We start from the raw sequence: 20,556 nt of genomic DNA, 5'->3' as shown, positions 1-20,556 counted from the left end.
AGGGCTGAATGTTTTATCATGCAAAGTGATCTTATAAATAAATTGTACCACATGAATGTACTATCTGAGCATTACTAATAATGCCACTTGTATGAGAAGAAGCTATAAATTATAAATTACCGATATATTCTGTCCTTAATCTGTTTTTCATTATTATTGTTTTTAAATTGTTGAAATGAGGATTTTACAAATTTCAATTGTTAAAGTGATTAAAAGCAAACAACAATGTCATATCAATAAATATTACCTTCAAAAGAAATATCTAATGAAGGGTATATTGAATTACAGAAATCGTCTAGTGCGTTCCTAGCCCGTTCTTGTCTCTAGTAACCAATCGAGTTTCTTCCTCCTCTCCCGCTTTTTGATTAGGATGAGTCACTCAAGTCCCTCAACATTATGGAACACATATATTATAACACGCCTAGAATCCTTAAATTTGATTAAGATTTTTTTTTCTTTTCATCATTTTGTTGTGAATAGAATTATTAATTAAGAATGTAATTGTGTAAACTTAAATAGAATCTCAATAGGATTTGGAGATCAAATCTTCATGAGTTAATATTACTTGTAAGATGAGAAAATTCATCATGATTAGCATAAATAAAAGTACAAGGCCACGAGCTAAGGACACAATTCTCATACACTTGAGCCCTTCTGTCTTTGTCCTCTCTCTCCCTCCCACTTTTAAAATTAGTTTCATAGCACGTTATCAGCACAACATGTCTCATGAGAAGAGAGGATTATGAAGGAAACCCCACAAAAGCTTTTTTACCATCTTCATCAACATCCAAGTAATCATTAACCCTAGTCTGTTTAATTTTAATTTATTTTATGCCATGTATATTATGATTATTGTTGTATGCTATATGCATTTCTTTTATGTTGATGAAAAAGTGTGGGTATATCGAAAAAGAACAAATGAAGGGATTCCAAAACCCTAAATTACAGAAGTCGCAGCTTAGAGTCACACTTGTTAAGTAACGGTGTCAACATATGCTATAAAAAGTATTTGTTAAGTAATACATCACCTTTTATTAATTAAAATGTTAGTTGACACAACTTCATTCTACATTAATTAAAAAATGTGGAGTTTGTTCACCTGGGAAATTGAGAGAGAAAGTCTTTATTCTTCGTTGAACCAAAGTCCAAGAGCCATAATGGTTTTCTCTACGTTCTTCTTCATCTAAATTAGACATTTCTTCTCGGTTTAAAGCTTATGTTGCACAACATATGCACAATCATGGTGGTTTTCTCTCTTCCACTACCAGTCCAGACTGTTAGGTGGTCCTTGGAGGTCTCACAAGCGCTTCTTCGAACTTCCGAGTGGTTCTGGGGCCACCTGGGTCCATATACATCTGCCCCTAGTCCCTACTATGAGACTCGTGTCAGCAACTATTGTACCTATCGAGAATTGACAACAACTGCCAACTCCTAATCAAAAAGACATGATGCGACTACATTCAAAATAATGTTCTAAATATAATTATTAATTAAAAATATGATTGTATAAATTAAAAGTATAATCCCAATAGGATTTGATCTCAAATCCTTGTAAGTTCGTATTACTTGGAAAAAACGAAAAGAAAAAAAAACATCATCTACAAAACCAATAATTGTCTACATACGACATGACGTTTAAAATACGGCATGGTGCGAATTGCACGACATAGCGCTTACCAAGACTTCAATTACAACGGCACGCCGTTTCAACATGTTTGTTTTTCTTTTCTTTCCAAACCTACCGTGTTGGGAATCCGTGAAAAATGAAGCATTTTTGCTGCTAATGGAGTTTCTGTTTCCTCGCCTCTAGAAGAGAACTGAGAAGATTCAGAAAGGTAATTGCTTTTCAACAGTTCTCTTTCTGTTTTCTTATTTTCTGTTTGGATCCCGAGAAAATATACTGCACCGACGCAAAATCTTATATTTTGTTGATTTTAACAACTCTTGCTATAATACAGTCACCGCTCTCATTCTTTTCAGCTTTCGTGTAAATCCCAGCTGGGTTCCTCAAATTCAAGCCCTCAAAAAATATTGGGTACTTTAATTCATAATATGAGCAGTCTGTTTTGGGTTCTTTTCATGGGTGCTTAGATACTGATTCACATTTGATATGTATATATGGAACCTATGACAATGCTTCTTGAGTAGTTATTTGAATTGATAAAATTGGTATTGTATAAAGATGTGATCTTTGGATCCAAATGTTTCTATATAGTGCAACCCAGTAAGAGTTCATACAACACAGAACTTAGGAATGTAAGATTTTCTTTTCTTTTCACCTTTTTTGTTTCATTTTCTTGTAATGTTTAGATATCTGCTTCTTTTTTAGCAGAAGTTAGCTGGCATAAATGGCTTGTAGACGAAGTGTCTCCACGACAGTGACCTTTGTCACTCGACGTTTCAACCCGTCATTTAGTCACATTCTTCATGATAACAATGAAGATACTAAACCAACTTCACCAAATTCAAGTTCAACTCCATCTGTGATCAAGAGTATTTTGCCAAGTGCACACAACTCAATCACTCGATTTTGTTTTGGTTCTCAATGTAGAGAGAGGACAGGCTCATCACTGGCTTGGAAAATGGGACTTGGCTCCTTCTCTTGTCGGTATATGTCTACTGTAATTGGTGATGGGTCTGATAAGATTAATGACACTGGCTATTTTGCTGAGGTTATTACGGATAAAACATTGGAAGTAGTAACCTCCCAAGCCCCTGCTGTGAGTGAAGTGGCTATTGCAGCAGCGGATTCCTTCCCCCCAGTTGCTGCCCTGCAGTACTTGATCGATGGCGTCCATTCTTTTACCGGATTGAATTGGTAACGGAATTGATTTTAGAGAATTCTCTTACTTTTTATCTCTGATGTTTATGTTTCCTATTGTGTATGATTTTAAAGTCACAAGTTTTATCTTCAAGCGCTTTTCTATGAATTCTTGAAATTGATTAATTGATTTTCCAGGTGGGCATCAATAGCTTTAACAACTATTCTGATTCGAGGGGCTACAGTTCCACTTCTTATAGATCAACTCAGGGCCACTACACAACTTAATGTTAGTTGTTCATTCCCTTAAGCTTAATGGATTTGTGTGTGTGTCTGGGTGCATGTGCACGTGCAGATTTGTTATTGAACAATAGAACATTCTGTTAGTATCTTACTTTGTTTATTTGAGATTTTTTTTTTGTACTGTGTTACAGTTAATGAGGCCGCGCTTAGAGGAGTTAAGACAACAGATGCAAAATATGGTATGCATTTCTTTCTTCTTTGGGGGGTGGGGGACGGTAGACAAACTGGAATCATGATAATCTAGTATGCTGAGATTCTCATCAAAATTCATCATAAGAAGCGAATTTGGACAACATCCTATATTGTCTATCTCATATTAACCTTGGTACTTTCCTCATTTGATATTGTGCACGGCATACAGTTTTCAGAAAGCTTCATTTGCAGGGTTTTGATACATTTTATTTGTTAGGCAACAGATCCAAATGTTATGCAAGAGGGTCAGAGACGAATGAAGGCATTGTTCAACGAGTAAGTAATTTGTCACTGTCTGATGTAATCACTTCTGATGTTTAACTATTTTCCTTTTATAGATGCTAGCTTGTCAGTCATACATGAACTTTGAGTTTAAATACATGCAAATCTTTCTTTCAATAGATGTTGTTTTCTATATTGTGTTTATTTCAAACTTTGAGTTTAAATACATGCAAGTCTTTCTTTCACTATGATACAAAAATGTTTTTATCTGAAGATAACCAATTGAAAAGTTAAGAACCTTAGGGCCACTTCTAATTGCAACAAGTGCTTAATACTGATTGGTTTATCAACAAAATGAAAAATGGGGGATAATTCACTATTAAAGACAAACTACAATATTATTTAGAAGAGACCTAAATATAAAGTCAGAAAGTCTTCTTCCTGAATTTTCCTGGGGTAGCCTTCTCACATGAGGATTTGACAACCATTTTTCCTGTAGATTTTCATTATTTTCAGATTAAAGGAGTACATACACAGTGTGTCCTTTTACTTCTCGATTTCTTTATCATTGTTTCTCATGCAGCTTTCTTGTGTTGGCATGCGCGTGCTTCTAACTATGGGAAACTTGCGCGAGTTTATGCAGATATGGAGTCACTCCGTTTTCTCAATTGAAAGGACTATTCATTCAAGGTCCCATCTTCGTCTGTTTTTTCTTAGCTGTAAGATATCAGAGCCCCTCAGTTTTATAGAATTTTGTTCGAACTATTCGTTAAATATCCGAGTCGTGACATCGAACTATTTGTTTAATATCCGATTGTTGTCACGACTTTCCAAATTTCAAGTTACGTTTCATTTTCTTACTCTTGTAATGTAGATTAGAAACATGGCCGAGAAGGTTCCTTCTTTTGAAAGTGGTGGGGCTCTTTGGTTTACTAATCTCGCTACTCCCGATAGTCTTCTCATCCTTCCAGTTCTAACATCTTTGACATTCCTGATTACAGTAGAGGTAGGCTTTGTTTACTTGGATTTTTTATGAGCATTTGGTTTTTTATATTTCTATCAGATGCTTTCTGCCTTGTTTTATTACTGTAATGCTTTCGAAGGGCGAGCAAATATGTGATTTCCATATGTTTTTTTAGTGCAATATGCAGGAGGGTCTGGAAGGGAATCCTATTGCCCAAACTATGAAAAACTATTCTAGAATCCTTGCTGCCATTTCAATTCCTGTGATGATGAGTTTCCCTAAGGTTTGTGAATTTACTGAATTTAATGCGTATCAGGTGTAGGGTATGTGCATGATCTTGTACTGAGCTTTGTTCCCATGTCTTTCCAGGCGCTCTTCTGTTATTGGCTGACCTCCAACATGTTCTCCCTTGCATATGGATTAGGTGAGTTCTTCCTGCAAATCATGAACTGCAATTTGTATGTAAATGCTTCATAACTATACTTTGAATTGAAGTTGCTTTAATCAGATGCTAAAATGCGATTCAGCATATTAACGTCGGTCTCCCGTTCCCAGTTTGTCAGCACTAAAATCACATTTTTTCGAGCATGTTAGAAAAATAGTAAAATATAACCCATTAGATGGACCAGTTCCCTTTTAACAGAATCTGGTGATTCTTTTCACCTCTTGAACATGTTTAAGCTTAACTGGTTTCTCTCATATTTTGCGCTGACAGACTTTGTTGTCTTCCTGCAGTAATTAGGCGCCCAGAGGTGAAGAGTTACCTTCGCCTTCCAGTAATTCCCGTGCCACCTCCTCCTACTGCATCCAAGCCTCATTCCTTTATGTCTTCGGCAATTGAACAAGATACTACCGTTGAATCAGAACCTTCGTTATACTCGGAGCAAACAAAGGCCGCAGACACGAGAATATCACGGACTTCAATTCTCAAGCAGAGACTTAGAATTCTGGAAAAGAAAATCAAGGAAAAAAAGAAACAAAATAAGATGTGAACGCAACAAGTTTATGGTGCAACAGATGATGAAAAAGTTTTCGGTAGACAGGCTATAAATCAGGTAACAGAGGAATGGAATCCCTTTCAAGAGAACATGTTCTTAGACAAATAGTGCTACCCATTTTTCTACGGTGTGATTTTAAGCTCTTAGATCTACTTATATCAAATGATCCTAAAATAAAGTTTAGGTGACTCGTATTATTATTATTGAATGACTTGACAATGATATGAGAGCGTTTTCTCTTGAGTGGTGGTGAGCATTACCACCGCGTTAATTGCTGTTGAATTAGTGGTTATGCTATTGTAAAACTGCAGCAGCTCATATGTATGGTGACAGTGTGACGAAGAGGATGCCGTCAAGTTTGCACAATTTGCCCATGTTGTTATTTAATACAGAAACGAAAAGGCACATTGAGCATCCAGATTGGTACCTTCCCCTCTTCCCTTTTATACATAGAATACCATCCAGCGTGATGACGGTTGTAAATGGCTCGTAAAACAAATGGAACCCTCAACGAAATCAGAAAATCACTCAGAGCAATAAATTGCACACATAAATCTCTCTGAGTGTAATTGTATGTATCTAGTGATGTTCTGCAGTAAAATCGGGCTCAGCGGGCTTCTGATGCAGCAATGGCAGCAATGTCGGTGAAGGCCTAGTGTCGCGCTTAACCTTTTGTCGCAACCCTCGCAGCGCGTTGGCTGCAAACTTTGATGCATATACAGCGGCAAGGAGGCTTGGTAAGGTTCCTGCATCTTGCAGCCTGTCTTCTTCTTCGCGTAAGGACTTTTCGAGCTTTCTCTTCCAGTGCCGGCGCCAAGCTGCTTGTATGAAACAGGCTGACCGTGTTCTCCACTGCAGGGAGTAGAACCTGAACAGTAACAATTGTAGCTTGCAGCATAAGATAACTACATACCAAAGACCAAAACAATCAAGACTACTAACCGTAGTCCATATATCGGTTTAATTCTTTGCTTTTTCGTACCACAAATTTCCTTCAAGTCATCAGAATTACTATAATTAGAGCCTTGCCTGAAAGTATGTCGGAGCTGCTTGCTGTGCAGGCGCCGAAACTGGGAGGCGACAAACTTCAAATCATCAGCCATGAGCGCAAACGCTTCAACCTCAGTTTTAGCTTCCACTGTCCTAGTTGAGGTGGGGAGATTGGTGGAGGAGTTTGGAACCAAGGCCCATGTAAGAAGCTCTTCTCCACAGAAGTCACCAGCCTTAAGATCAGCTGTGTTAAAGAAGCCTGTTCTTCCACCATTCGTAGTCATAGTCGCTAAATTTCCGCGCATAATAAAGAGCATCTCATCTACTGGATCACCTTCTCGGGTTATGAAGCTCTTGTCCGTATACAGAACTGGCTTGAGGCGATCGCACATGGCATCCATCAGTTGTTCATCCATTTTTTCGAACATTGGCACCTACAACAAATTGAGCTGATTAACACAACTGCTAAATTTTGGATAAAGCAAGTATGCAGAAGTTAGAAATGAAAACACTCACTCTCTTGAGAAGAGCCAAGCAAAGATGGCGCTTTATGTCCTTTCGTAGCTCTTTAGGAAGGTTACGAACAAGATTGTCTTCCTCAACACCTCTTGTTTCTTGCCATTTGTACTGATCATACCGTCGAATCCTTTCCCTCAATTTCTCTGGGAGCATTCGGTGTGACATCCACTGTTCTGCATCGCGCCTTTTCACTCTCATTTCTTCAACCCTCACAGTTGTGGACTGCAGATACTTCTACAACATCACAAAAAAGGTCAGTATCTTCGACTTTTGATCATTCAATCCAGGACAAGAGTAAAATCGCCAAATCGACTATTACCTGCATATTGCCAATGAGCAACGAAAACAGAACTAATCCGAAGATTGATATGGCGACTGCAAATATTATCTCCCAAACATATGTGCTTGTTTGGAGGTTTTGGCCAAGTGAACTGCAAAACTTCAGAGTTTTAGATGCTACACGTCACAATTCTATTAGGAACGGAGTTAAAGGATCACGATTACGCACCTAAGGTTGCGCAGACCCCACCAGAAGCAGAACAAGAATTTCTTTGGAAAATCTTTGGTCTCCGTCACACCCGACGCAAGAGCATCATTATATATTCCAAAGTTGAACACTGATGAATTTTTAATGTTGCCCGGGTCACTGAAAGGGCAAGAAGCGTTCATCTTTGCAACAAAGCTTGCATCATTGTCATGGTTAGGAACACAGTACAGGAATTTCTTACAATCAACGTTCCCATTGAACTCCGCCTATGTCTTACATGGCCGGTCCCAAGCCCGGATAAAGGAGGAGGGGGAGGGCGTCAGGTAGTCGACAGCCGGCACTCCATGATCACGTCGAATCCTTATGAAAATGAATCCAGAACAAAATCGCGCTAAAGCTAGGGCGTCACCCGTAAGTGGCGCGCTGTGTGGCCTGAGCACAGTGATAAGTGAGCAAGGGTCGCTGTATCTCCATCGGCACCCGGATGCAGTGTTAAATGAGCAAGGGGGCCATAGAAACTTCTTTTCGAACGACTCCACTCAAAGTTGTTTGGGAGCATATGCTCCTATCAACTTTACCCGGGACACACAAAAGAAGTACTTTGATCCTATTAGACGGGGGAGGGTGAAGAAGCTAGGACAGAAGGGTAGAGTTCAAGAGAGCAAAATGCGTTTAGGAACGTGGAATATAGGAACCTTAACGGGAAAATCTATGGAAGTAGTGGAAGTTATGGTGAGGAGAAGGATAAATATTATGTGCCTACAAGAAACTAAGTGGGTTGGTAGTAAGGCAAAGGATCTAGAAAACTCAGGGTTTAAACTTTGGTATTCGGGCACAAATAGAACGAGAAACGGTGTTGGCATCATCGTGGACAAGACCTTGGTACAAGATGTTGTAGATGTCAAGAGGGTAGGAGATAGAATCATGGCAATCAAGATTGTAATAGGACAAGAACTTATCAATGTGATTAGTGCGTACGCACCTCAAGTAGGGTTGGATACGAGTTCGAAGGAGAAATTTTGGGAAGATCTTGGAGACTTGGTGCAAGGAATTGCTCAGACGGAGAAGTTATTTATAGGAGGAGATTTAAATGGACACGTGGGCAGGGAGACAGGCAACTATGGAGGTTTTCATGGTGGCCATGGTTTTGGGGAGAGAAACGAGGATGGGGAAGCTATCTTGGATTTTGCAATGGCATATGATCTCTTCTTAGCCAACACCTTCTTTAAGAAGAGAGAAGAACATGTGATCACCTACAAGAGTGGGTCGTCAAAAACACAAATAGATTTTCTTCTAATGAGGAAAGGGGATCGTATAACTTGTAAGGATTGCAAAGTTATACCAGGAGAGAGCGTGGCTAATCAACATCGCTTGTTGGTGATGGATGTACATATCAAAAGAGTAAGACAAAAGAACAAGACTTGGAAGTGCCCAAGGACTAGATGGTGGAATCTAAAAGAAGAAAAACAAGCCATTTTCAAAGAGAAGGTAATCACCCAATGTGTGTGGGATAGAGAGGGGGAAGCTAGCCAAATGTGGGATTCCATGGCTAGTTGTATCCGAAAAGTAGCAAAAGAGGTATTAGGAGAGTCCAAGGGCTTTGCCCCACACCAAAAGGAATCTTGGTGGTGGAATGAGGAGGTACAAACAAAGGTGAAGGCTAAGAAGGAATGTTGTAAAGCCTTATACAAGGAGAGGACTGATGAAAATGGTGAAAGGTATAGAAAAGCGAAGCAAGAGGCGAAGAAAGCTGTCAGAGAAGCTAAGTTAGCGGCTTACGACGATATGTATAAACGACTAGATACCAAAGAAGGAGAGTTGGATATCTATAAACTATCTAGAGCAAGGGAAAAAAAGACAAGGGACCTAAACCAAGTGAGGTGCATCAAGGATGAGGATGGAAAGGTTCTTGCTACAGAGAACGCGGTTAAAGACAGATGGAGAGGTTATTTTCATAATCTTTTCAATGAAGGACATGAAATGAGTGCTTCTTTAGGGGAGTTGAGTAACTCAGAAGAGTGTAGAAACTACTCTTTTTATCGTCGAATCCGGAAGGAAGAAGTCGTTGTAGCTTTGAAGAAGATGAAGCATAAAAAAGCAATAGGCCCAGACGATATACCAATCGAAGTGTGGAAACTTTTGGGAGAGACAGGTATAACATGGCTCACTGACCTTTTCAATAGGATTTTGAAAACGAAGAAGATGCCAAATGAGTGGCGAATGAGCACTTTGGTGCCTATCTACAAGAATAAGGGTGACGTACAAAATTGCATGAACTATAGGGGTATTAAGCTAATGAGTCATACAATGAAGCTCTGGGAGAGAGTCATTGAGCATAGATTGAGGCAAGAGACACGGGTTTCGGACAACCAATTCGGGTTCATGCCAGGGCGCTCAACCATGGAGGCAATCTATCTCTTACGAAGATTGATGGAAAGATATAGAGATGGGAAAAAGGATTTACACATGGTCTTTATAGATTTGGAAAAAGCGTATGATAGGGTCCCAAGAGACATTCTTTGGAGGATTTTAGAGAAGAAAGGAGTACGAGTAGCATATATCCAAGCTATAAAGGATATGTATGAAGGAGCAAAGACTGCCGTAAGAACTCATGAAGGACAAACCGAAAGCTTTCCCATAACTGTAGGATTACATCAAGGCTCATCCTTAAGTCCTTACCTTTTTGCGTTGGTAATGGATGAGTTAACACGACATATTCAAGATGATATTCCTTGGTGTATGCTTTTCGCAGACGATATAGTGTTGATAGATGAAACTCAGGAAGGGGTAAATGCAAAGCTTAACCTTTGGAGAGAAGTGTTGGAATCTAAAGGTCTTCGCCTAAGCCGATCAAAGACAGAATATATGGAGTGCAAGTTCAGTGCAAATGGAGGCCAAAACGAGTTAGGGGTGAGGATCGGAGATCAAGAAATACCAAAGAGCGACCGTTTTCGTTACCTAGGATCTATCTTGCAAAAGAACGGAGAATTAGATGGAGATCTCAACCATAGAATACAAGCTGGATGGATGAAGTGGAAGAGTGCATCCGGCGTGTTGTGTGACCGCCGTATGCCACTGAAGCTCAAGGGAAAATTTTATAGGACGGCAATAAGGCCGGCGATGCTGTATGGCACAGAATGTTGGGCGGTGAAACATCAACACGTACACAAAATGGGTGTAGCGGAGATGAGGATGCTTCGTTGGATGTGTGGGCACACGAGAAAGGATAAGATTAGGAATGAGGATATCCGGGGTAAAGTAGGAGTAGCCGAAATTGAAGGAAAGATGAGAGAAAATCGGTTACGGTGGTTTGGACATGTGCAAAGAAGGCCTACTGACGTTCCGATTAGAAGATGCGACTATGGGACAGAGGTTCAGGGCCGAAGGGGTAGAGGAAGACCTAGGAAAACTTTGGAAGAGACTCTAAGAAAAGACTTAGAGTACTTGGATCTAACGAAGGACATGACACAGGATCGAGCACAATGGCGTTCTAAGATTCATATAGCCGATCCCACTCAGTGACTTGGATTTTCCAAGTCTCCAACCGAGAAGTTTTCCTCACTCGGGAAATTAAGGGAACACTACCCCAACCTACATGCTCCACTCAGAAAGCTTCAACATACAAGCTTTAACAAAAGAAAATTCAAAGAACTTAGCGAAGAAGGCTTTGGTGTATTTAACACAATACGTTGAAATGAAGGAAAGCTTATTTATTGATATCCCCGATAAGCTACAAATATGTACATATACATGAGTCAAAATAAGCACACAAGAGGGAGCCTTCACAAAGGTTGCTTAGGAGAAGTCTCAGCAGTCGGTAGAGCCCCAGAAAGAGAAGGCACCGGAGGGGGATCATTTGGAGCCTCAGTACTGGACAGAACCCTAGAAGGAGGAGGCATCAGAGGTTGATCATTTGGAGCTTCATTACGCGGTACAGCCCCAGAAGACGAAGGCAATAAATGCCTTTGGAACAAACCCACAAATCTCTGATGATCAAGTAAAACCTGACCATCAGTTTCCTTCATCTGGTCAAGCTTCCTCTTCATGTTTGTAGCATAGTCATGTGCGAGCCGGTGCAACTGTTTATTCTCATGCTTGAGCCCTCTAATCTCCTGTTTGAGACTCATCACTTCAGCCGCCAATGATTCAACTTGGCGGGTTCGAGCAAATAGGCGTTGGGCCATATTAGACACAGAACCTGCACACTGAACACTGAGAGCCAGCGAATCCTTAACAGCTAACTCATCAGACCGTTTGGAAAGTAGTCTGTTATCTTTGGGAGTGAGAAGGTTCCTGGCCACCACCGCAGCGGTCATATCATTCTTCATCACGGAATCCCCAACGGTAAGAGGACCAGTAGGGGAGACGAAGGATGGGCGCCATATGTTGTCTGGAGAAGGTGGGGCTGCCTCTTCAACAAGGTTCAAGTCAAAACGACGGTCGGAGGGGCCAGACATTTTCAAAGGTGTTGAAGAGAGAAGAGGTCGGACAAATCAAGATCTTAGAAGTGCAAGAATGAAGCTTCTACTGGTGGAGATTCAAGTGTGCTTTGGAACTTAATGCCAGCCCCTATAAAAATCTGCACTCGACGAAGCTTCAGAAATCGAAGAGGCGCCTGCTCAGAAATCGAAGAGGCGTTTGCTTTCTCAAAAGCTGGGCTGCTTAGAGATCACGAGGGTTGATCTCAGAAATCGAAGAGGCGTTTGCTTTCTCAAAAGTTGGGCTGCTCAAAGACCACGAAGGCCGATCTCAAAAATCGAAGAGGCGCTTGCTTTCTCAAAAGCTGGGCTCCCCAGAGACCACGAGGGCCGATCTCAGAAATCGAAGAGGCACCTACTTTTCCAGCCTTTTCCAGCCTTGTCAGCACCTGTCACACGCACACTCAGTTTTGCGGAAATTATGGGCATTCTGTCAAAGACTTCTGGGGAAGTAGAAAACACATGAATCTTACTGTTCAATCACCCACTTCCCACACGCAACAATAGCTCATGGGTACCACAGATAACTTTGCCAAAGTTCTCTGCCAAAGTTGAGCACGTGAAGCTTGCAGCTCCCACTACATCGCTCTGACCAAGAAGGGTAAAAGAATAGCAAAGAAACAGCACTAACAAAGTTTAGACCCATAAATTTTGAAGGTCTAGCTACCATATTATTACCCACAAGGGTAAAGGAACAGTACAACTGCTGGATAATTGGAAAGTCCCTGTGTGTCAACCTCTGTGCTTCGTGGCAAGGTAGACTAGCAAACATGCCCAACCTTTACTCACATTCGAGAAAACACTCCCAATAAGATTGCTTGCTCCAAAATCGAAGAGGCACCGTCCTCCGAATCTCGAGAGCCAGACTCCCAACATGACTACTTTCTTAAAAATCGAAGAGAGGGTAAAGGAACAGTACCATTGCTGGATAATTGGAAAGTCCCTGTGTGTCAACCTCTGTGCTTCGTGGCAAGGTAGACTAGCAAACATGCCCAACCTTTACTCACATTCGAGAAAACACTCCCAACAAGATTGCTTGCTCCAAAATCGAAGAGGCACCGCCCTCCGAATCTCGAGAGCCAGACTCCCAACATGATTACTTTCTCAAAAATCGAAGAGACTGCTCCCCGAATCTCGAGAGCCAGACCCCCAGCATGATTGCTTTCTCAAAAATCGATGAGGCATCGTTCTCCGAATCAATCGAAGAGGCGCTCGCTTTCTCAAGAGCTGGGCTGCTCAGAGACCACGAGGGCCGATCTCAGAAATCGAAGAGGCACCTACTTTTCTAGCCTTGTCAGCACCTGTCACACGGACACTCAGCTTTGCAGAAATTATGGGCATTCTGTCGAAGACTTCTGGTGAAGTAGAAAGCACATGAATCTTACTGTTCAATCACCCACTTCCCACACGCAACAATAGCTCATGGGTACCACAAATAACTTTGCCAAAGTTCTCTGCCAAAGTTGAGCACGTGAAGCTTGCAACTCCCACTACATCGCTCTGACCAAGAAAGGTAAAAGAATAGCAAAGAAACAGCACTAACAAAAGTTTAGACACATAAATTTTGAAGGTCTAGCTACCATATTATTACCCACAACTGTAAACGAACAGTACCACTGCTGGATAATTGGAAAGTCCCTGTGTGTCAACCTCTGTGCTTCGTGGCAAGGTAGACTAGCAAACATGCCCAACCTTTACTCACATTCGAGAAAACACTCCCAATAAGATTGCTTGCTCCAAAATCGAAGAGGCACCGTCCTCCGAATCTCGAGAGCCAGACTCCCAACATGACTACTTTCTCAAAATCGAAGAGAGGGTAAAGGAACAATACCATTGCTGGATAATTGGAAAGTCCCTGTGTGTCAACCTTTGTGCTTCGTGGCAAGGTAGACTAGCAAACATGCCCAACCTTTACTCACATTCGAGACAACACTCCCAACAAGATTGCTTGCTCCAAAATCGAAGAGGCACCGCCCTCCGAATCTCGAGAGCCAGACTCCCAACATGATTACTTCCTCAAAAATCGAAGAGACACTGCTCTCCGAATCTCGAGAGTCATACCCCCAGCATGATTGCTTTCTCAAAAATCGAAGAGGCATCATTCTCCGAATCTCGAGAGCCAGATACCACAGACCACTTTTTCAAAGTGCTCTGACAGAGTTAAAACATGTGAAACTGGCAGCTCCCACTACCGTGCTATGACCAAGCAGGGTAAAGGAATAGCATTACTACTTGTTGTTAGGGAGACTCCTATATATGTCGACCTCCATCCCCAACGGACAGGCAGACCTGCAAAAATGCTCAACCCTTCATCATATCTGAGAGGGCACTCCCAACGAAGCCTTTCGAAATATTCAGCTTTCTTTCCCCCCGATAATACCTCTGCAAACAAGCTATACTAGAGCAAGAATATCTCATATCATCAGGGTTAAAAGCAAGAGTATCCCATATCATGCTTTTTCCCTGTCTTTTCTTTTGGCCTTGTTTTTACCTGCAAGACAAGGAGAAAGAGAGCAATCAGTCAGCACTTGGAATCAAGCTTCCAGCCAGGAACTGACTGCCTGGAACCCCTTACCTGATTACTTACCTGGCATTGCTCTCGAGTACTCATCTTCAACATCTTATGTTTCCAGGGAAGATTCCGCATCTGCTTGAGGAACAGATAGGGCAAGTGCGAAGGATACAAGGAAGCATGTGGAGACAAGCGTAACAGCACACGTGCCGATACATTCATTAATTTGTCAAAAGCAAAAGTATCCCATATCAGCAGGGTGGAACGTACTCTAGATTTGATGGACTTGTTTTGACCCTCAAATTCTTCAGTCGGCCTTATACTCTGGAGGAAACCAGAAAACCCTCCAGCTCAGTTCAAGAATAAGCCTGTGGAAAGTTACTTCTTCAAAAGCAAAAGTATCTCATATCATCTCTTCTCATTTTTCTTCTCTTTATCCTTCATGCTGCTGCAAGATGGGGAGAAGGTGAACAATCAGTCGGAGCTCTGATTGCTTACCTTGTCTGTCACCTCTTTCAGCAGACCCCCTAGCTCGGCGACTTGGGGGACTCCTACTACATGGTTTGTATCGCGCTTGACCAAGCCTGAAACTACAAGTAAGCTTCAAGTGAAATTGATACATTACCTTGTGCATCTCCACCAGTTAAAGATACCACCCATGGATGGAGGAAGAGTACTTCCAGAGAAGATGCCACATCTACCTATGAGACAGATAAGGCAAGTCAAGACGACACCACACTCCGATACTTAGAAGTTTCGTGATTACGAGATCATTCTCCCACAATATTTCCTAATGTCATTTGTACTAAATCATTCACTTGTACTCACTAAATGAGAGCTTGAACCTATGTACTTGTGTAAACCCTTCACAATTAATGAGAACTCTTCTATTCCGTGGACGTAGCCAATCTGGGTGAACCACGTACATCTTGTGTTTGCTTTCCTATCTCTATCCATTTATATACTTATCCACACTAATGACCGGAGCAATCTAGCGAAGATCACAAAAAGCGATCGTTTTCGCTACCTAGGATCTATCTTGCAAGAGAACGGAGAATTAGATGGAGATCTCAACCATAGAATACGAGCTGGATGGAAAGAGTGCATCCGGCGTGTTGTGTGACCGTCGTAGGCCACTGAAGCTCAAGGGAAAATTTTATAGGACGGCAATAAGGCTAGCGATGTTGTATGGCACAGAATGTTGGGTGGTGAAGCATCAACACGTACACAAAATGGGTGTAGCGGAGATGAGGATGCTTCGTGGGATGTGTGGGCACACGAGAAAGGATAAGATTGGGAATGAGGATATGCGAGGTAAAGTAGGAGTAGCCGAAATTGTAGGAAATATGAGAGAAAATCGGCTCCGGTGATTTTGAACATGTGCAAAGAAGGCCGACTGACGCTCCGGTTCGAAGATGTGACTACGGGACAGAGGTTCAGGGCCGAAGGGGTAGAGGAAGACCTAGGACAACTTTGGAAGAGACTCTAAGAAAAGACTTAGAGTACTTGGATCTAACGGAGGACATGACACAAAACCGAGCGCAATGGCGTTCTAGGATTCATATAGCCGACCCCACTTAGTGGGAAAAGGCTTTGTTGTTGTTGTTGTAACGTTCCCATTGCACTGATCGCGCCAGCACCTGTACTCACGTTCCACGGAGAGCAAGTACCAAAAGGCTCCAACTATCTGGTATAACACATTCGCTATCGGATCAGAAATGCCACATGATTTTCTCAGATATTTTTTAGGACTCGAAAACTATCAAAAGATCAAACCAAACTTACATGACTGGCTAGCATGAAGAGCAGAAGATTGACAGCAGCCCCGGCCCACGCTGTTTCAGTCATGAAACCAGAAGTTCTCGTTACTTCTTGGTAGAGTGGATAGATCCTCCAAAATCTCGGCACATATTGCGCAACGATTATAAACTTCAACAAGTCCTTTGCAACCAGTGGAACCGGACCCGAGATTGTAGGGATTATAACAAAAACTACAACCTGAACAGATTTAGAAAATCCAAAAAAAAAAAAACGTCAGAGTCTTGAGTCACAGACATAAGCTCCAATCAGAGATATGGTTGATGGAGATCACTCCGTTTCAATAACAAAAGCATGTACAAACTTCCTGTAGCTCTCGGATATTAAACAAAGAACTTAGTTTTCTGAAATTGATATGATCGAACAATTTGTCAAACTCCTGACTGTACCTGTGGCAGGGGAAGAATGGCTAGAATGTCAATGATGAAGTATGAGGACAAGTATCTTTTCGCAATGGCCACGGGATCATCAATTAGCTCACCCCTCCCAAATACGCGAGACGATGGGGCAATAAACCCCGTGCGGAACTGAAGGATGATGTGAAATACATGAAAGATGTCGGTACATGATCGAAGAACACAAACAATGATCTGCAATGTCTTGTGCAAATTGAGGCATTTCTTTTTGCCATCAACCACCGCGGTATAAAAAAACAGCGGGTCCAAGGACACAGCTATGACACAAGAGAGCACAAATATCCTATTCCAATTCTGAAGAAATGGCCCCTGAGGGTGAAGAATTCTCCTCCTGGAGCCTGACTCATTTGTTAGCCGGTGACCTACAGAAGTGGAACTTGATGGTTTTTTCAAGCTTCTAAACCTGTCAGAACCTCTCTCCAGTCCGCTCCGAATACTCCACAAAACTGCATTCACAGATGGTATCGCTCTTCTTGGATTTCGTTCATCATCAGAAGAAGCTTCGTTTTCAGAACTTCGAGGTCTCTCCAAATGCCAATCTTCAAACCTGGATAGAACAGCAAACGTAGCAAGCACCAGAGAAGAAACTAATTAGATAAGGCAGACAACTAAATCAAGGATCAACTGCACCAAAATGTTCCTGATTATGAATACAGTGTTTTATTCAACATTAGTATCACAAGCACCGATCTTCTCTCAATCGAGTTAGTTACTGCTAGGGATGGGCAAAATATTTAAACTTCACGGTTACGATTATGGGTAACCGTTTAGATATATAAACGGTTATGGGTAACCGTTTAGATATATAAACGGTTATGGGTATAACCGTTTACCCATGAAATTTAAATGGGTGATTATGGGTATTAACCGCAGTTATAAACGGATAACCATTTACCCATTTATTTTATATATGTAAAATTAACACAAACCATGTTCTCTATCGGACAAAACTTAGATCAATGCCTATAGTGCATGGTTTATATAGTTAATTATAATATAATGTGGGTCGTTATATATATATTATGTTAATACTTTACATTATGGGTTAAATAACCCAAGAATATTATCTTCTAAACAGTTTTCGTAGCCTAAGAATACTTGGCAAATATTATATTACCTTAATTGGTAACAGTTAAAAATATCGTTCGTAAACTATTATTTCAATTATTGGAATGGTATAAGGATTTAAAAAATTAAAATACAGAAATGTATGATGAATGTACTTATAACAGTGTTTAATTGTTAAAAAAAATTATGACAATTTTTTTTTAATTTTCAAGTTATTAAAAAACATGTAGACGGGTGAAAAATGGGTAATAGTAAAAATAAAAAATAAATAAACGGGCTGAAAACGGTAAATGGGTAAACGGATATTAAACGGTTACGATTAAATGAGTATGGTTAACCGTTTAGGCAATTACCCAATGGGTAAACGGTTATGGGTAAATATCCGCGGTTACCCGCCCGCCATAACCGTTGGCCATCCCTAATTGCATATAAATGGTGGTATTTAAGTAAATGTAACTGGACTGCTGCACTAGGGTTTTTACAATATTTCAGTCTCCTACAAAATATGGTGATTGCTTTTGATATTTTGCTTTAGTCATGTGAATTAGTAACATAATACAAGTGCACAAACAATTGTGCGAAAGTATAGTAGGTACCGAAAGTAATAGCAGCAGCATTGGACAAACTAACCTTACAAATTTATGCTCCTTGGAGTTCATAATTCTGATATTGGATTCCTCTTATTAACTGCTCTTTGATATTGAAATCTACTTCGCTAAAACTCGAAGAGGCTTACGATATAACAGACCTAATAAGAACAGAATTATTGATAATGTCATTAACCTCTTAAGTAAGAGTGATAGACATGATCATAAATTTATAGCATCAATTTTCCAATAGAATAATCAGTCTGGAAAATCCACGTTTTCACACTCGAAACAAAACAACTATTCAGTGATTATTTTCTTCTAAGCTGAGTTAATCATTGTAAAGGCATTGACACAAAAGTCTGAATCAAAGAAAGAATATTACCAAAAAAGTAGAAACAGGATGAAAACATGGCAATTGAAAATCATCCATAGTTAAACCGATGAACACTAAACCAGGGAAAACCCTAACAAACATTCAAAAAGAACAAACTATATAACGCTCCTTTGTCCCCTCATACAAGTTAACCTTCTGTTTGGTTGCTGAGAAAAGAAAACTTCAACTTTCAACACTTCTGTGCTTATATATATTGGTATACGTTATTTTCCCACAGAATGAAAACCCATGTCAGAAAAAGCAAGACTCATGCATCAGACCTAGACCCAACAAAGATGAAGCTTCTTCTTTTCTGATATTCTCAAAGTTATGAGTATTTTCTCTTATTTTCTCACCTTATTTTCTCGGACCCCAAACAAAAAATCAAAGGCCACAGAACTTGATGATGAAGAAATCGAGGAAAAAAAAGAATATGTTACAACTTGTAGGGAGATTTCGTTTGTGAAAAAGCAAAATAAGTTTTGCAGAGAGAGTTTGCAAATAGCAGTTACACTTGTTCTCCTGTGAGTTTTAAGAGAGAAATAATAGCGGGAGGGAATAAAAACACAAGACAAAGAGAGAGTCCACGCGTGTGAAGAGTCCAAGTCAAGCCCAGTGAACCTCCAAGAAACTGATCGAGGATGGTAAACTAGTTTCCATGATTTTACTATTTTATATATTGTCTGGGCTACATGGCTAGGGCCCACTTACCATCATGCCTTTTTTTTTTTTTTTTTTGGTAAACACCATCATGCCTTTTATATATCTTTCGGGGTCATCAGTTTACTACGTGTTTTGAACACATTGCAAGCGTTTATTGGACGTTGATGATATTGAGGCTAAAGTGTAATTACGTAAGAAAAATCTCTCATAACTTATTGGGACTTCAAATACCTCTAGTTAATTGTCCTAACCCACAGAAAACGATTCTCATCTGATCATTTTCTTAGGGATTCTGCAATCATATCCGTTCATCGTACATTATACGGTTAGAAATTATTTAAAATTTAAAATTCAAATATAAATAATACCTAAGGAAAACTGACCGCATAATGTACGATAAATGGACACGATTGCTGGAACCTAAGATCCCTGAGAAAAGGATCCGGCAAGGAACCCTTTCCCTAACCCACGTCCGTTTACTTCTATCATGTTAATTATTACGTTTTACAATACCATACCAGCAATTGTATGCATGTGCTTGTTAAAGTTCTGAAAATAAATTTTACAAAAAGAAATGGCCCTTCAAGCTTTTTGGTGACGATCTTGAAACGATTTTTTCGTCATTGTCATATATTTAGCAACTATTTATGGATAATTGTTTTGTCATTCAAAGTTTATTTTATTTGGGAGAAAGGCTTGAAAGACAAAATGAGGACAACTGATATGGATACTTGGTTGTGAAGCTTTGAAAAAAATAGTAAAATTATTTTGCGTTTAATTTACTATACTGTTCATAATTTTTATTTTGACTATTTTTTTTAGTTTCGTTAATAGGGTTAATTTAATATTTTCAACTTTTTTTTGTTAACAATTTTTTTTTATTAATAGATAATTTAGGGCATGTTTGGTATCTTAATTAAAAAAATTCATTTTCAAAAATATTTCTTAAGAACATTTTTTTATAAGACTTAAAATCTTGTTTGGTATGATATTCAAAATAGGAAGAGATCAAATAAAAAGAGAATATGAGTGAGATAGATGAGTAAAAAAAAATTTAAAACCGACTTTTTGTGTTTTTCCCACAAGTAGACTAGTTTTTCAAGTTGGTTTTGAGTCCACTTTTAACAATCTGACGAAATGAGGATTATTGACTTGAGACTCAAATTATATTTTTGAGTTAAAAAATTTGTGTTCAAGTTGAA

The 20,556-nt window shown here is 40.0% G+C and overlaps 3 protein-coding genes across 7 annotated transcripts; 1 reads left to right on the top strand and 2 right to left on the bottom strand.

The window, feature by feature from the left end:
• The first annotated feature begins 1,720 nt into the window (after positions 1-1,720).
• On the top strand, positions 1,721-5,711 carry LOC126629523 (mitochondrial inner membrane protein OXA1-like). Of its 5 annotated transcripts, none has more exons than XM_050299591.1 (11): positions 1,721-1,835; positions 1,981-2,035; positions 2,330-2,818; positions 2,960-3,050; positions 3,196-3,243; positions 3,474-3,532; positions 4,122-4,197; positions 4,353-4,484; positions 4,618-4,725; positions 4,812-4,866; positions 5,178-5,711. In XM_050299591.1, the coding sequence occupies exons 3-11, from the start codon at positions 2,349-2,351 to the stop codon at positions 5,432-5,434; spliced, it is 1,296 nt and encodes a 431-aa protein (XP_050155548.1). In that variant the 5' UTR covers positions 1,721-1,835; positions 1,981-2,035; positions 2,330-2,348; the 3' UTR covers positions 5,435-5,711. The 5 variants fall into 5 exon arrangements, with proteins under 5 accessions (XP_050155548.1, XP_050155546.1, XP_050155547.1 ...); XM_050299590.1 differs by having other exon boundaries at positions 1,722-1,835; positions 2,333-2,818; XM_050299589.1 differs by lacking the exon at positions 1,981-2,035 and having other exon boundaries at positions 2,333-2,818.
• An 86-nt stretch (positions 5,712-5,797) lies between these two features.
• LOC126629522 (cyclic nucleotide-gated ion channel 1-like) lies at positions 5,798-19,157 on the bottom strand. Its single transcript, XM_050299587.1, has 10 exons — positions 19,048-19,157; positions 18,359-18,476; positions 16,634-17,207; positions 16,212-16,424; positions 16,049-16,113; positions 7,458-7,694; positions 7,269-7,380; positions 6,947-7,183; positions 6,470-6,864; positions 5,798-6,308 (listed from the first exon to the last, which is right to left on the bottom strand). Exons 2-10 carry the CDS (start codon positions 18,385-18,387, stop codon positions 6,020-6,022), a joined length of 2,151 nt encoding a protein of 716 aa, XP_050155544.1. The 5' UTR covers positions 18,388-18,476; positions 19,048-19,157; the 3' UTR covers positions 5,798-6,019.
• On the bottom strand, positions 11,219-14,090 carry LOC126629524 (uncharacterized). The gene is made up of 2 exons (XM_050299594.1): positions 13,532-14,090; positions 11,219-12,617 (listed from the first exon to the last, which is right to left on the bottom strand). The coding sequence occupies exon 2, from the start codon at positions 11,891-11,893 to the stop codon at positions 11,219-11,221; it is 675 nt and encodes a 224-aa protein (XP_050155551.1). The 5' UTR covers positions 11,894-12,617; positions 13,532-14,090.
• Positions 19,158-20,556: the final 1,399 nt, after the last annotated feature.

The sequence above is a fragment of the Malus sylvestris genome, chromosome 7 (assembly GCF_916048215.2).
Source record: "Malus sylvestris chromosome 7, drMalSylv7.2, whole genome shotgun sequence".
In the NCBI taxonomy this organism is placed as follows: domain Eukaryota; kingdom Viridiplantae; phylum Streptophyta; class Magnoliopsida; order Rosales; family Rosaceae; genus Malus; species Malus sylvestris.
The sequence above is the reverse complement of the archived record's forward strand: the minus strand, read 5'-3'. Positions and strand labels throughout refer to the sequence as shown.

Coding starts and splice junctions, on each gene's coding strand:
- LOC126629523 (XM_050299589.1), top strand. CDS start 2,349: ATGGCTTGTAGACGAAGTGTCTCCACGACAGTGACCTTTGTCACTCGA. Junction 2,819..2,959: donor TCTTTTACCGGATTGAATTG/GTAACGGAATTG, acceptor TTGATTTTCCAG/GTGGGCATCAATAGCTTTAA. Junction 3,533..4,121: donor ATGAAGGCATTGTTCAACGA/GTAAGTAATTTG, acceptor GAGTTTATGCAG/ATATGGAGTCACTCCGTTTT.
- LOC126629524 (XM_050299594.1), bottom strand. CDS start 11,893: ATGTCTGGCCCCTCCGACCGTCGTTTTGACTTGAACCTTGTTGAAGAG.
- LOC126629522 (XM_050299587.1), bottom strand. CDS start 18,387: ATGAACTCCAAGGAGCATAAATTTGTAAG. Junction 17,208..18,358: donor AAGGAGCATAAATTTGTAAG/GTTAGTTTGTCC, acceptor TGTTCTATCCAG/GTTTGAAGATTGGCATTTGG. Junction 16,425..16,633: donor CCATTCTTCCCCTGCCACAG/GTACAGTCAGGA, acceptor AAATCTGTTCAG/GTTGTAGTTTTTGTTATAAT.